Here is a 13,991-nt window from a genome sequence, read left to right on the forward strand (position 1 = left end):
TTTTGTTCTAACCAACTAAGGAAAACAGCATTAGGCCTACAATAAATCGCGCTGCCAGTGGTGATTAAATCTAAGGATCGCTTAGCTCGGATCACGTCAAACCATGCAAATTATTATTACTGTTATACTTTGTTCTCAAATTGTTAATGTTAACAACATCAACATTGCGTGACTATGTGTATTGAGTGTGTGTTAGTGTTACCTGTAGATTTCAATTTCTGTAGCCCCTCAGTCCGAAGTCTTTTGCTTTTGATTATGGGTTAATCGCCAGTTGTCACTGATGATTGTCATCTGGATTACAATCCACCATCAAAATGATAAGTTTAATTATTTCAGCTGCTGTGAGAAAAGGCTATGATCCGCTACCAGCAGCATCCTATATGCATATCATAGCAGGGACTCCTTCCTTTCTGTTTACAGACGTGACGTAATGACGAATGGCTGCATGCTCGAATTTCCCGCGGAAACCCACCAGTACCAATTTTATTATAAAACATTATTACAACTGTTGTGAATAAGGTAAGGAGATAGTTTTGAACACTACCTGGTTATGTACTTGCTCAAAAATTGATTTTGGATCATTTTTAACCAAAAAAAGTTACGGACTGTAGCTTTAAATAATTTTAAATATTGCTCTACCAACCCTGTAATGAGACTATGACGAGAGCCAGGAGTGTTGTTTCCACAAATATATTTTCCTCTAAATATTTTGAACTACTGCGTCATTTAGACACACACAGACATCAAGAGTAAGCATATGAATCTCAATAACGATGACATGCTTCATGCTGCAATGCATTCTAGGAACTAGAAACTCATCCGTGGCTCCCAGAATTAACATGTCACCGTTGTTGAAATTCATACACTGATTTTTGATGTCTGTGTGTCTAAATGCCTTACAGACACACAGTTACAGCAGCCAGAAAAAAACTAACATCAAAAAGTAAAGGGTCAAGAGCTCAACTGAAGCAAACACTTCAAATGACACAGTCTATCGTTGTCCCAACACCTTTGTATGTCTTTGTATTAACAACTTATAACTTTGAGTAAAGCATGTATATAAAAATATATTGTCACATATTTTTCAATATATGAAAAGCAGCAATTTCTTATGTATAATTGAATATATTTTAATATAGAACCCAATATATTATTCTGTATAATTTTCAATACATTAAACTAATATATATATATATATATATATATATATATATATATATATATATATATATATATATATATATAATATATTTTCTTTGCGTAAAAGGTAAAGGCACCCTTCTAACACATTTATGAATATAATCATTTTTGTCTTCTCTTATTTCAGCTTTGATGATGTGAAGCACTATCTTCAGCGGCATCTGACAGAAGTTGAGCAAAGTAACATCATAGAGGAGACTGATAAAACTGAACTATATTCCTTGTACATAAACTGTTTGGAGGTGTGTATATCACTGCCCTCACCAACTCAGTTCACTTGCCATATTTTACAACAAGTTGATGTTTTCTAGATTCTATCTCTGCATATTCTAGGCTTCTCTCAGAAGAGGTATTGGAAGAGTTTACATGTTTGTTGAAAACCTTAATGCTTTTCCTTCACCATCCATTCAATCTCAAATATTTAATTTCATGCACCATTTAGATCAAAATGTTTTGAGTCTATGTAAACAATAAATTCAGTCTAGTGTGCCCAAACCTTTGACGCGTAGTGAAAGTGTATTTTGTAATTTAAGCATAACCCTAACCAAATTTTGTTTATGCTTAAAGTTTATGCTTAAAGATGTAAAAATGTAAAGAGAATGTTACGTGCTAAAGGAAATGTATGTTTTAAGGTTGATTTTTAAGAAATCTCCTGTGTCTGCAGGACTCGATGTATGATCGGACACAGTGGCACTCTGTGGCGGAGCAGCAGGCCTGTTTGCAGGAGGAAACACGCTTTCTGCTGGAGTTCCTTCACTCTGATTCTGTATCTGCGCACGCTGCATCGATAGAGCACCTGCAGCAGGTGGCCAGAGTTCGACTGTGCCTGGATATGGCTGCTGATCTGCTAGTCAACAGAGTGATTAGTGCTGGTGAATACAAGTCTTTAGTGCTTGTACTTTAGTGCCTAACATGATCTCATGAAACCTGTCAAGAACATGTACTAGTCGCATTTAACCCAAAAATCAAAAGAAACAAAAAATATTATATTGTGCATAAAAATATAACCTTATTTTAGGACCTTTTTATTTTAGGATTTTTTAAATAATGTTTCTGTTGATATTGATATTGGTTTCCTCATTTTAGGTGTACACGATGATCCTTCGCCTTCTGGTCCAAGGTTTTTTAACAGTGTGGTTGATCTGTGCTGCCAGAGCAGAAATGACTGGTACAGGGTTTACCTCATCAGAAAGATCTGCAGTCTTCATGGGGTTGAATATGTCCAGAAACTTCTGCCACAGGAAGGGTTCAGGTGGCTATTTCCTCAGGAGATTCTTGAGTCGGTGGGTTTTAGTTGATTTAATTTCATAATTCTGATATGAGTATTTGTGCTTTAACTGCTAAATGTATTTCTCTCAGAATGAAGATGGCAGCCAGATTGACCAGTATCTGGCATGTGGAATGGACTACAAAACTATTAGAGATGCCGTAGCCAAAGCGATGCTAGATTGCAACATGAATGGAATACAGAAAGCCGTTGAGGTATTTATTTACTCCTTTACACGCACACATAACACATAAACACTGTGTTCCAAAACCTAGGGAGCTTCCTATAGGCCATACATCTGTGTGGCAGTGACCAGCGTCAGAAATGAGTGCTTGTGGCAAAAATGGCACCAAAAAGAAAAAAATATATATTCAAGATAAGGGTTTAAATAGGACCCTACACAATTTAAACTGTATCTGTTATGGCTGTTGCGATTTAAGTGAAATGTAAAAATGAATGAAAAGTGTGAATTGCGACATTACATTCTGCTCACATTGCATCAGATTTCTTTTTACTTGTGTTTTGCTGCATTGAGCATTATAACCAATCACACATATTTCTGTTGATGTTCCTGTTATGAATGAAATGGGCAATCAGAGGTGTTTTCAGTCACCACTGAAAATGCTGGAGTTTGGTTCAGTACTTGTGCTCTCTGACTGTATATTTCTTATTATTAGTATTATTATTATTATTATCAATGGTGAAAACATTTTTGTTGAAACAATGATGCCATTCAAACATTTGTGGTAGAATTAAAAAAAAGTAAGAAACTAATACTTTGATTCATCAAGGATGCAATAAATTGATCTAAAGTGACAGTGAATAAATTTATAATGTTACAAAAGATATCTATTTAATAAATGCTTTAATACATTTAAAAAATAATTTTAATAAATGCAAATAAATGCTGTTCATTGAAATTTCTATTCATCAAAGAACCCTGAAAAAAGTAACACCATTTACACAAAAATGTTAAGCATCACAACTGTTTTCAACATTGATGATGATAATAATAATAATAATAATACATGTTAATTGAGCAGCAAATCAGCATATTAGAATGATTTCTGAAGGATCATGTAACTGAAGACTGGAGTTAATGATGCTAAAATGTCAGCTTTGACATCACAGGAATAAATTACATGTTAAAATATACTCAAATAACACCCATATTTTGTGGTTGTGTCCAAAATTAAGAAATTACTGGAAAGATATATTTGACACCCTTAAAGAAATCTTCCATTTAAAATCCCCAAAGACCCCATAATAGCCCTTCTAGGTGTGTGTCCAGAGGGCTTTGAGGGTAGAGCTAAAATATATTTACTACAAATTCTATTCGCTGCAGTCATCAAATGTATTACATGCAGAAGGTTAAAACCTGACCCCCCATCATACAATGCCTGGATTCAAAAAGTATGTTGTACAAAATGGAACAAATCATATATGCATTACGACTTCAGAAAACGATTTTCTTAATGAGGTGGGCTCCTGTAATGCCTTTAATACTCCAGTGATCATGAGCTATACTATCACATCCACCCTGTGTTCATCTCTGCCTTTCCCTATTATTTTTATATTTGTTTGTTTATTTATTTTTATTTTTTATTTATTTATTTTTTTACTCTTCTTCCTCCCCCTGTACTAGGTGTATTTGTTTTCATTCTCTATATAATGTGTCTGACATAATTAAAATTGAATAATTGTCAAGGCTGTTGGAATATGAAAGACTAATACAGTGTTATACTGTATTGTATGTTATTTTGAGGTTCAAAATAAAAATATAAATTCAAAAATATATATATATATATTCAAATAGAAAACAGTTCTTTTAATTTGTGATAATTTTGCAATATTCCTGTTTTTACTGTATTTTTGATTAAATAAATGCAGCCCAATGAGTATAACAGACTTCTTTCAACAAAATTAAAAAATTGTAATGTTTCCAAATCTTTGACAGGTACTGTAAATGTCATGTCACTTGCAGCTTCTGTTCCACCTTTGCAGTGTAATGATGGCTTTTGTCGATGTTGGTAAAATTGTATTGGTAGCAGTTCTATATTACTCTGATTGATTAAAGTAGTTGGTTAAATTCAAGTATTTGATATAAAAGAGAGCACATGTACATTTAATGTAGTAATTATAAAAATTGCCCTTACGAAGGTAAATAAAAAATGCTCCTGGATATCAGATTGTCCCTTTGAAAAGTTCATTTCTGACCCTGGCAGTGACCATTAACAGAATTTCTGTTCAGTAACATGGGAAATCCCAATTAGACAGTAGCAAGGCAGTTGTGTCATGCCTACAGTTCAGGCTGCAGGGTTGCCGAATGACTAAAGAAAACGTTATCAGCAACATGGTAGAAAACTGTACATTTCTTGTCTATTACCACCCACTGCAACTTATACCTCTGACAGAAATAAGCTCAGTTGTAATAGCAATATATGTGGGAGAGCGTTGCTATAGTGTGACAATAATGAGAGAGAGAGCCCAGAAAAAGAAACAAAGCAACAGTTACAATCTTCTTTTATCCCCTCTTTGACCATGTGACCAAACCCAAATGTGAGACATTCAAACTGACCAATCAGAAGATTAAAACTTCCCCCACTGTACTAAAAGGTGTGACAATTTGTAGACCCCTGATGTGATACACACATCTTGGCCTATAGGCCTTGATCACTATCAACACCTTTGTGCCTTCCAAATGGCCCTTGTAGCAAGAGAGAAGGGGTTGAAACAGCAAAGCAAACGTCTTTGTTCATTTTGAAATATCTTTGGATATTTTCAATCTTACAAATCCCCCCTTGGCACCGTTGGCCACACCCATAAAGTCCAAAGGTGGCACAGTCCATGAAGACATGCTTTCTGTTGTGTTGTGTCTTCAGATGTCTTGTGTGTCCACTACATGAACAGTGTAATTAAATGCTTAATATGCAGTCAAATTCTTGGCATTTCCCTTCCTCACTGTTAAACTGCTCTATCAGTGCTGATCAGTTGACATGTCTTTCGAAACATCTTTGTTTGAAGGATTGCAACTGCACACCCATGAAGAAAGCTGTTTATCTGCTAATGGCTTTGTTCAGAGAAGTCACCTCCTTGTACAGAATTGGAAACACCAACATGCACCCTAAACCTGAGGTAAAAACACAACACAGTTTATAGATGTTCAAAAGTACAAGAGAACAATAATTAATACTAAAAAGTCATGATTAAAAGGATTACTTTCTTTCATATTTTGAGATTAAAGAGCTTGATGTCAACATACTGTAAGTTCCAGAGCTCAAAACTCTGGTCCAACTTTGTACCCCAGTTCAAAAAGCATTTACAGTATTACACAGATGACTACATTGACACATGACCACCATCTATGTTTAGGCATGATCAGAAACTTGGTCCCCTGAGTCAGTTTTTGATAAATGTATCTATGCCTGATATTCATGTTGTGTTTGTTTTCTGTAGCAATGTGCTGGCCTTGGAGATTTTATCAGAAGCTCGGACATCTTCGTCAATAATGAAATGAGGGTGTTTGCTGAAGCGCTGGTGAATAATCAACTGCATGCTCTGCGTGTACAACCTCAGACATCAGGCAGAGAGTTTGTACTGGTGGAGGTCACAGTGCATATGGCTGCAGTCCTGCTGTGTGGAAATTTGCCTTTACTGCAGCCACTGCAGCGGCTGGCACTGTCCACAAACAACATGATGGTACGAACCCTTCACGCTTTGACATGGAGTCACACTGTGACTGGAATGTGTCCGAATTGTGATGTTTCTATCATGTTCTCCTCACAGGCTTCATTCATCCCAACTATGCCTGATGACATGTTGGCTGTTGCCCAGCAGGCCATGGGACAGCTTCAGTGGTATTGTGAGTGACAAATTTTATAGCACCACAGAATCCAGTGTAATGCTAAATTCAAGACCTGTGAAAATTCTATGCACCCAGTGGCTAATGCCTGATCAGAAATGCCAAGTTAAATCACATTAGCTTGTTATACCTCATGTTAATGTAATCATAATTAAACAGAAATTCATAATCAAAACTTTCATAATATAGGAGAATATATTTGACATTGTTTGCCTGGGTATTACAGACAAATATCATTTTTTAATATATCGAGTATTTTTCTATTTTGATGCCTAAAATACCATATTTTATGCTGCCTTCACATGCTTTAATAATCTGAATTATCATAAATGTCAATTAATAATTAAAACTTGAACGACCTCTCAAGTCGTATTTACCACTGGGAAGCTCGTGGATAATTTTGATACCCAAGTTACCAAGTTGGGCAGGCCATAAACTTTAAACATGGCAGAGGGGAGAACGATTGCTGCTGTTACTCGTATGCTTTATTATTTTTTTCAACAACTGCATCACCTTTTCCTTTCATTAAAGTGCATGTTTACATATATGAGTAATCATTTAAAGCATATTGTATGTTTTATGCACAGCAAAAATTGCTGAAATTCCAGACAAATTTGTATTTGACCAAAGTTCTAGTCCAGACAAAGATGGCACGGTAAATGTTTATATGGTTGTCAATGAATGGGGCGCTAAATATCATTTTGGATTTAATATGATTTTCCCAATAAATAGGCAAGAATAAACCTGGTGTCCTCCATGACTCCTGTTCTTTCCAAAAACAAAAGCACTTGAATGACTTTAGAAGTGGGAAGTAGGAAATTTCCGAAAGCACGTTGAGAGCAGTATTGCTGAACATTTTTACTGAAGAATTGTTCACAAAACTAGGAACATGTATTAATAAAGTAAAAGGGAAACTCTTTTTGATTTACACATTTTGATTTTTAAGAGTACATAACTAACATGTAATTATTGTAGAATTTCTACTTTGAGCCAATAGAATTGCTTTAAGGGTGGTGGAATTTTGACAGGTCTTTGACATTAAGAAGGCATTCAGCTTAGATATCACTTTTTTTTTTATAATTTCCTAATCTCTGTTGTTCTTTTGATCTTGACAGTCTGTCCTAATGGTCATCCATGCACTGTTGGTGAGGTAGGGTCATGTGATTTAATTCCCATGATTTGGCTTATCATCACTGCATTATCTATATATTGTCTCAGAACACAGAATTAGATTGAGTCATTTTCTTAAAATTATAAAAATATTTCCTCATGCATATGTCCAGTGCGGTCGACCCATGGAAGTTGGTCGCTGTCCAGACTGTAATGCACAAATAGGTGGCCTCAACCACAACCCTGTTCAGGGTTTCCAAACCATGCAGATACAGTAAGTTACTTTTGCCGAGAATTGTTGTTCGTCTTTTATTCTGTCTAGTTTTGTTAAATATAATTTATTAGCTATCTCTCTGAAATATTTGATTCTGATTGAACAATTGCTACATTCTGCAGTTAAATATTTAATATAATAACCTTTAAACTATATAATTGACCATTGTCACAGCCAGCCAATTCACTACAAAGTTTGAACACATGACTAAATATGTTTCTCATGATCTTAAAAACTTTTCATCTAAAGGTTTAAACATAAATGCTTATAAATAGTTTTGCAGACAAATATAATTGTGCCCAAGTATGAATTTCTAGTAAGAATTTACAATAAGTAAATTTTTTTAACATGCATTGGGTATCATGAACTAACAATGGACATCAATTTTTTTTCTAGCATTTCTTAATATAGGTTATTGTTATTTTATTAGCTGTTCTTGTTAATTCTTGTCTGTTCATAATACATTTACTAATGCAAATTTGAAAAGTTAAAAATGCATAAATATATGAAGACAACCAAATTAACCAAGATTAATACTTTAAAGGCTGTAGAAGTATTTTAGTAGTATTTTTATTATTTTAGTAGTATTGTAGTATTAAGAAATGTTACAATTTTTCTCAATCGAGTTTTAACATTGATAAAGACATTCTGATAGTGTATAAATCACTCATTGAATCTGTGCTCAATTTTAACATTGTAGCCTGGTTCAACTCTCTTTCTGATAATTGCAAAAAAGGATATAAAGGATTATAAACATGGCTGGTAAAATTATCGGTGAGAAACAAGTACCTCTGGCTGATCTTTATACTGGTGCAGTAAAAAGGAAAACCTCCGTTATTGTGGCAGATACTTCCCATCCCCTGTATAGTTAATTTCAGGTAATTCCATCAGGTAGATGGTATAAAGTACCTTTGGTAAAAAAGGCCATGTATAAGAAGACCTTTATTCCAACTGCCATTGTTTAAGGCAGCGGCTATTTGCAATAGATGCTCAGTTAGATGCTATTTATATTTTAAGGCAGCGGCTATTTGCACCAAGTGCAAATAGCAATAGATGCTCAATTAGATGCTATTTACACTAAGTGAAAATACCATATTTTCTTAGTGATAGATGCTATTTACACTAAGTGAAAATAGCAATATATTCTATTTACACCATGTAAAAGTATCAGTTCTTTGCAATAAGAGTAAATAGTAAATAGATGCTATCTACACTGTGTTCCAAATTATTATGCAAATGACATATCAGTAGGATTTCAGTACAATAAACATTCAGGTTTTTGTTTTTCTAAGAAAGTGTTTGTTTGTTTATTTATCCATGTCTATTTAGATAACTGGTATCAATCTTAGACAAAATAATTTGCCATGTCTACTTAGGTAAATGGAAAACCTACTTAGAGGTTGTTCCACATTATTAAGCAAGTTACAGTTCTCATGCAATATGGGGAGGAAGAAAGATCTTTCTGAAGATGAAAAGCATGAAATGGTGCAATGTTGTGCAAAAGGCATGAAAACAACTAATATTGTGTGAAAACTGAATGGAGATTATCGAATTATCATAAGATTTGTGAGTGATTTAGAGCACAGCAGAATTTGGTCAGATAAAGGCTTATTAAGGAAAGTTCCTGTCAAAAAAGTTAAAATGTCAGCTATTAAAAAAAAAAGCCAGTGTTGAGCAGCAAACAGGTATTTGAAGCTGCTGGTGTCTCTGGAGTCTTGAGAACCTCTCCATGCAGGCTAGCAGTTGTGCGTAAAGATGCATTTCAGCCACCACTAACCAAACCTCACAAAGAGAAACATTTACAGTGGGTTCAGAAATACTGTACATGAAGACTCATTTTTAAATAGTTTTATTCACTGACGAATGCCATACTACAATGGATGGTCTAAATGGATGGATTTCTGGATGGATGGTGAATGGCCACCACGTTCCAACAAGACTGTGACGTTAGCAGGGAGCTGGCGGGTGATGATTTGGACTGGAATATTGGGAAGTGAGATGGAAGGTCCCTTTAGGGTGTCAAAATGACTTCATCAAGATATGTGGAGTTTATAACTGGCCATTTTCAACTATGGTATAAAAAGAAGGATAGTGCCTTCTGAAATACAATGCACTATGCACTATCCCATGCTGAAAAAAACACCACAGCAATAAAACTGTTTGAAAATTTATTTCTATACACACTGTAAATGTTTCTCTTTGCAAGGTTTGGTTAGTGGTGGCTAAAATGCAATTTTACACACAACTGCCAGCCTGCATGGAGAGGTTCTCAAGACTCCAAAGACACCAGCAGATTCAAATACCTTTTTGCTGCTCAACACTGGCTGGTATAGCTGCCCTTTTAATACAATTAATTTTTTTGACAGAAACTTTCCTTAATAAGCCTTTATCTGCTGTGCTCTAAATCACTCACAAATCTTATGATAGTTCAATAATCTGCATTCAGTTTTCACACAATATTAGTTGTTTTCATGCCTTTTGCACAACATTGCACCATTTCATGCTTTTCATCTTCAGAAAGATCTTTCTTCCTCCCCATATTGCATGAGAACTGTGACTTGCTTAATAATGTGGAACAACCTCTAAGTAGGGTTTCCATTTACCTAAGTAGACCTGGCAAATTATTTTGTCTGAGATTGATACCAGTTATCTAAAAAGACATGGATAAATAAACAAACAAACACTTTCTTAGAAAAACAAAAATCTGATTGTTTATTGTACTGAAATCCTATTGATATGTCACTTGCATAATAATTTGGAACACAGTGTATACTTTATATTGGTAGATACTATTTGTACCTCAGTATTTTTGTACATTAACAGGATGCAATAATATCATAGAGTGTAAATGATTATGTTTATTAAAATTATTAAATGGATGCTGCCTTATTGGGAGAGTAAAAACCCTCCCTAGACCTTCCCCTAACCCTACCCAATAAACACTTTTAGTATTATTAAACACTCATTCACAGTTTATTTCCACTTTTAGAACATTATTTTCATTTTTATTAAAAATAAATGCAAGCTTGGCAAAAGGCGGAATTGAACCCGCATGGATCGCATTAAAAGCCAGATCTGTCACTGTTGCGCCACTGAAGACATTGAATTTTGTGCCTCTTTTTTAAAACTTGAGTGGCCCAACCAGATATTAGTGGGTGGAGCTAGTGTAAATAGCATTTGCCCACAAGGGATGCTATTTTCACTTAGTGCAAATCGAAATAGGATCTTAAGATGTTTTTCTTTCTTTTCTTTTTTTTTTTTTGGTGAATTTTATTTTAAATTATTGTTGTATGGTTGTTTCTTGTATTGTTTGTTGAGCCTTTGTCTAAAGTAGGGCTGCACACCGATTAATCGCGATTTAATCTTGTCCAAAAATAAAAGTGTGTGTTTACGTAATATATGTGTGTTCTGTGCATAATTATTATGTATATATAAATACACACACATACATGTATATATTTAAGAAATATATGCATGTATAAATAAATAAATATATTTATATATATACTTTATATTATATATAAATATTTTATATAGAAATATAACATTTTTCTTAAATCTATACATGTTTGTGTATTTATTTATATATACATAATAATTATACACAGAACACACACACATATTACGTAAACACAGACTTTTATTTTGGACACGATTAATTGCGATAGTCGAAAGACAATTTTTTACCCCTGTGGGGATAGACAAAAAAGCTTTTTGAATTTGAATCTCTCAAATACTGATAAAAACAGTATGGGTAGATATATAATTACAAATATCTGGTTGTACCACCTGACACATCATCCCTTGCATATACGGCTGCCTGTTTTTGGTACCGGTTTTGGTCTTGATTTTAAATTTTGCCATTACTAATAGTAATTTGTGGTGACACATTTTGTTTTTTTCTCAAGATGATCCTAATTACCTCCAGTTTTTGAGGTAATTGTTCAGTCAGTTGTATAATAAATTTGAGGCAATTGTTCCTCTTTGCAGAGGGGACCGTACTAAGTCGGGACATATTCTGGGCGACGCACAACGTCGTGACCATCCTGACATGCAGGACACTAAGAATATGTCACCTGCCCCCTTCGCTCTTCTCAGACTGCTCACACACATGTCCTTGCTGCTGGGAGCTCAAAACAACCCACAGGTATTACATTCTTTCTGCCTGCCATAGTTTTAATTAAATTTAAGCAATTCATGATATGTATTTAATTATTTGTGATAATTTGCTAAATGTGGTTTTGAGTATTGATACATGTGATGCATAGAGACATTGAGATATCTCAGACAACTCATTCTGATCAAATACACATGCAAAGAACAGAGGAAGAATCAAGCACATCTCATATTTCATACTTTCATGATTCTGTCCAGAGTGTCATGCAGATCATCAAGCCTGCTGTGCTGCATCCTGGTCCATTCCTGATGGCCCATCTTTTGAAGGACATGGAGCAGCTGAGCAGAGCTCTGGGCAAAGGGGTGGATGATACAGTCAATACCATCCATCTGACCATCCACAGTCTCCTGGAGCCCCATCAAACCAGCCAGTGTAAGAGCTCCCACAACTCACCTTACTTTGCAACTAATTGATCTCCTGCCTCAGAAATTCAAGAAATGTAACATTTTGTTATTCTAAACAGGGCCTGTTCTTTATGATCAGAACCTTTCCACTAAAGATGCAAGAAATGCATGGGAAAATGCCATGAATACTGATGTCATCACGCATCAGCTGAAGGTAAACAACATGCCATCTTTTAGTAAATCGCAGCACCCAGAATGAATTATGCAACTTAGTTCTTAACTTCTTGGTTTCTTTAGTTGTGTAAATCATAATTGATATTTCCATTTATTTTCCTCATTTTTCATTGCGTCTAAAACTAATCAACAAATTTTAGTTTAAATTTTAACTTTTTTCATTGTTGAGTAGTTTGATCACATGGGACTAAGGGTGTTCGATTCCAGGTTTTTTGGAGTCGACTCCGACTCCCACTGTAGGAGTCGATGGAATCGACTCCTCAACTCCATTTACTTTACATCAAAACAGGGTCATAAATAAGGGAAGATGGCAGTCCTTACACACTTAATTAGTTTATCTTTCCCCAACGCGAAGTCTTAAAATACCCTCATTAAAACAACACACGTTTAGCGAGACTGTCCAAATTAGTCCAATTTAGCGATGACTTGATGAGTATCAATGTTGCTACCTAGCTAATTGCAGATACCTAATTTTACAGAGAGAAAAGTCACGAAACACATCTGTGGTCGAATATTATGTCAGAATTAAATAAACGAGAAAGAAGGGATTCTTTAATGAATTCATCTCATTATAATGGTCGGGTGATGGCACTCAACACATCATTGTCTTAAAAGTGCTTGGACAGGAGATAATAAAATCAATACAATACAATTTTTTTATTATGTATGGTTAGTTTAATGATTATGAACACAGTTAACCATAGAAAATCAAATCTATATTTATTGCATTATAAGCTACTATCAATACTAAGCTGGCACGGGGATATGTATAATTACAAACTAAAGTCACTATGACTGTTATCTGTTTCTAAAGTAAGCTAACGTTACATGTAGGATAAATGTATGTGACAAAGTTTCTGCGACAGCTCTCTAACACGATTCGTCAGTGTCCGAATTCCTCGCTTCATTTCGTTCACTCCTTATTTTATATAGGCTATGGATTCAAGAATCAGTAAACAAGTGAGTGGTTTCGGACACAGCAACAGAGTCGACACCGAGAGTCGATTCCTGTGCTGGAGTCGACCCCGACTCTAGGGCTATTCAGAGTCGAGGAATCGACTCTTTTGGAGTCGACTCCCCATCACTACATGGGACCTAACATAAAGCAAAAGCTGAGTGGTCAATTAAGAGCTGTTGATTAGTTGTTGTATTAATGACCTCAGTAGTCGAGTACTTCTAATAACGCTAGATTAGCTGATTATTTGAAATGATTATTAGTTGAAGCTGTTTTCCATCATTTGTTTTTTCTTTTTCTCTCAGGTTTTGGAGCATAATCTAAAGGAAGTGAATGCCTTCATCAGGGAAGATGAGCGAGTGTCTTCTAATCCGGTGATGAAGTTGACATTTGGGGAACCAGGGCTTTTCCTGCGTTCTCTGCCAAGTAACTCCCTCATCCATAATTCATCCATCTGGAGCTGCAGGAAGAAGGTCTCAATGCTGAGTCTGACCCACATTGTAGAGCAGAACAATGGCCGGGACACTTTGCCTGTGCTCTGGAGGTTCCTTCAGAGGGTAAGATAGCT

The 13,991-nt window shown here is 35.1% G+C and overlaps 1 protein-coding gene and 1 long non-coding RNA gene across 3 annotated transcripts in view; one reads left to right on the plus strand and one right to left on the minus strand.

The window, feature by feature from the left end:
- Nucleotides 1–13,991, plus strand: part of LOC127508711 (E3 ubiquitin-protein ligase rnf213-alpha-like) — a 79,139-nt gene that overhangs the window by 56,814 nt on the left and 8,334 nt on the right. The window contains 13 exon segments of the mRNA XM_051886921.1: nt 1,328–1,442; nt 1,865–2,072; nt 2,287–2,483; nt 2,560–2,682; nt 5,492–5,602; nt 5,924–6,166; nt 6,254–6,329; nt 7,445–7,479; nt 7,613–7,713; nt 11,704–11,860; nt 12,088–12,262; nt 12,354–12,448; nt 13,729–13,980. Coding sequence (XP_051742881.1) covers nt 1,328–1,442; nt 1,865–2,072; nt 2,287–2,483; nt 2,560–2,682; nt 5,492–5,602; nt 5,924–6,166; nt 6,254–6,329; nt 7,445–7,479; nt 7,613–7,713; nt 11,704–11,860; nt 12,088–12,262; nt 12,354–12,448; nt 13,729–13,980 — 1,888 coding nt within the window.
- LOC127508982 (uncharacterized) overlaps nt 1–13,991 on the minus strand; it is a 274,050-nt gene that overhangs the window by 33,071 nt on the left and 226,988 nt on the right. The window lies entirely within an intron of this gene.

This window comes from Ctenopharyngodon idella, chromosome 3 (assembly GCF_019924925.1).
Source record: "Ctenopharyngodon idella isolate HZGC_01 chromosome 3, HZGC01, whole genome shotgun sequence".
NCBI lineage: Eukaryota > Metazoa > Chordata > Actinopteri > Cypriniformes > Xenocyprididae > Ctenopharyngodon > Ctenopharyngodon idella.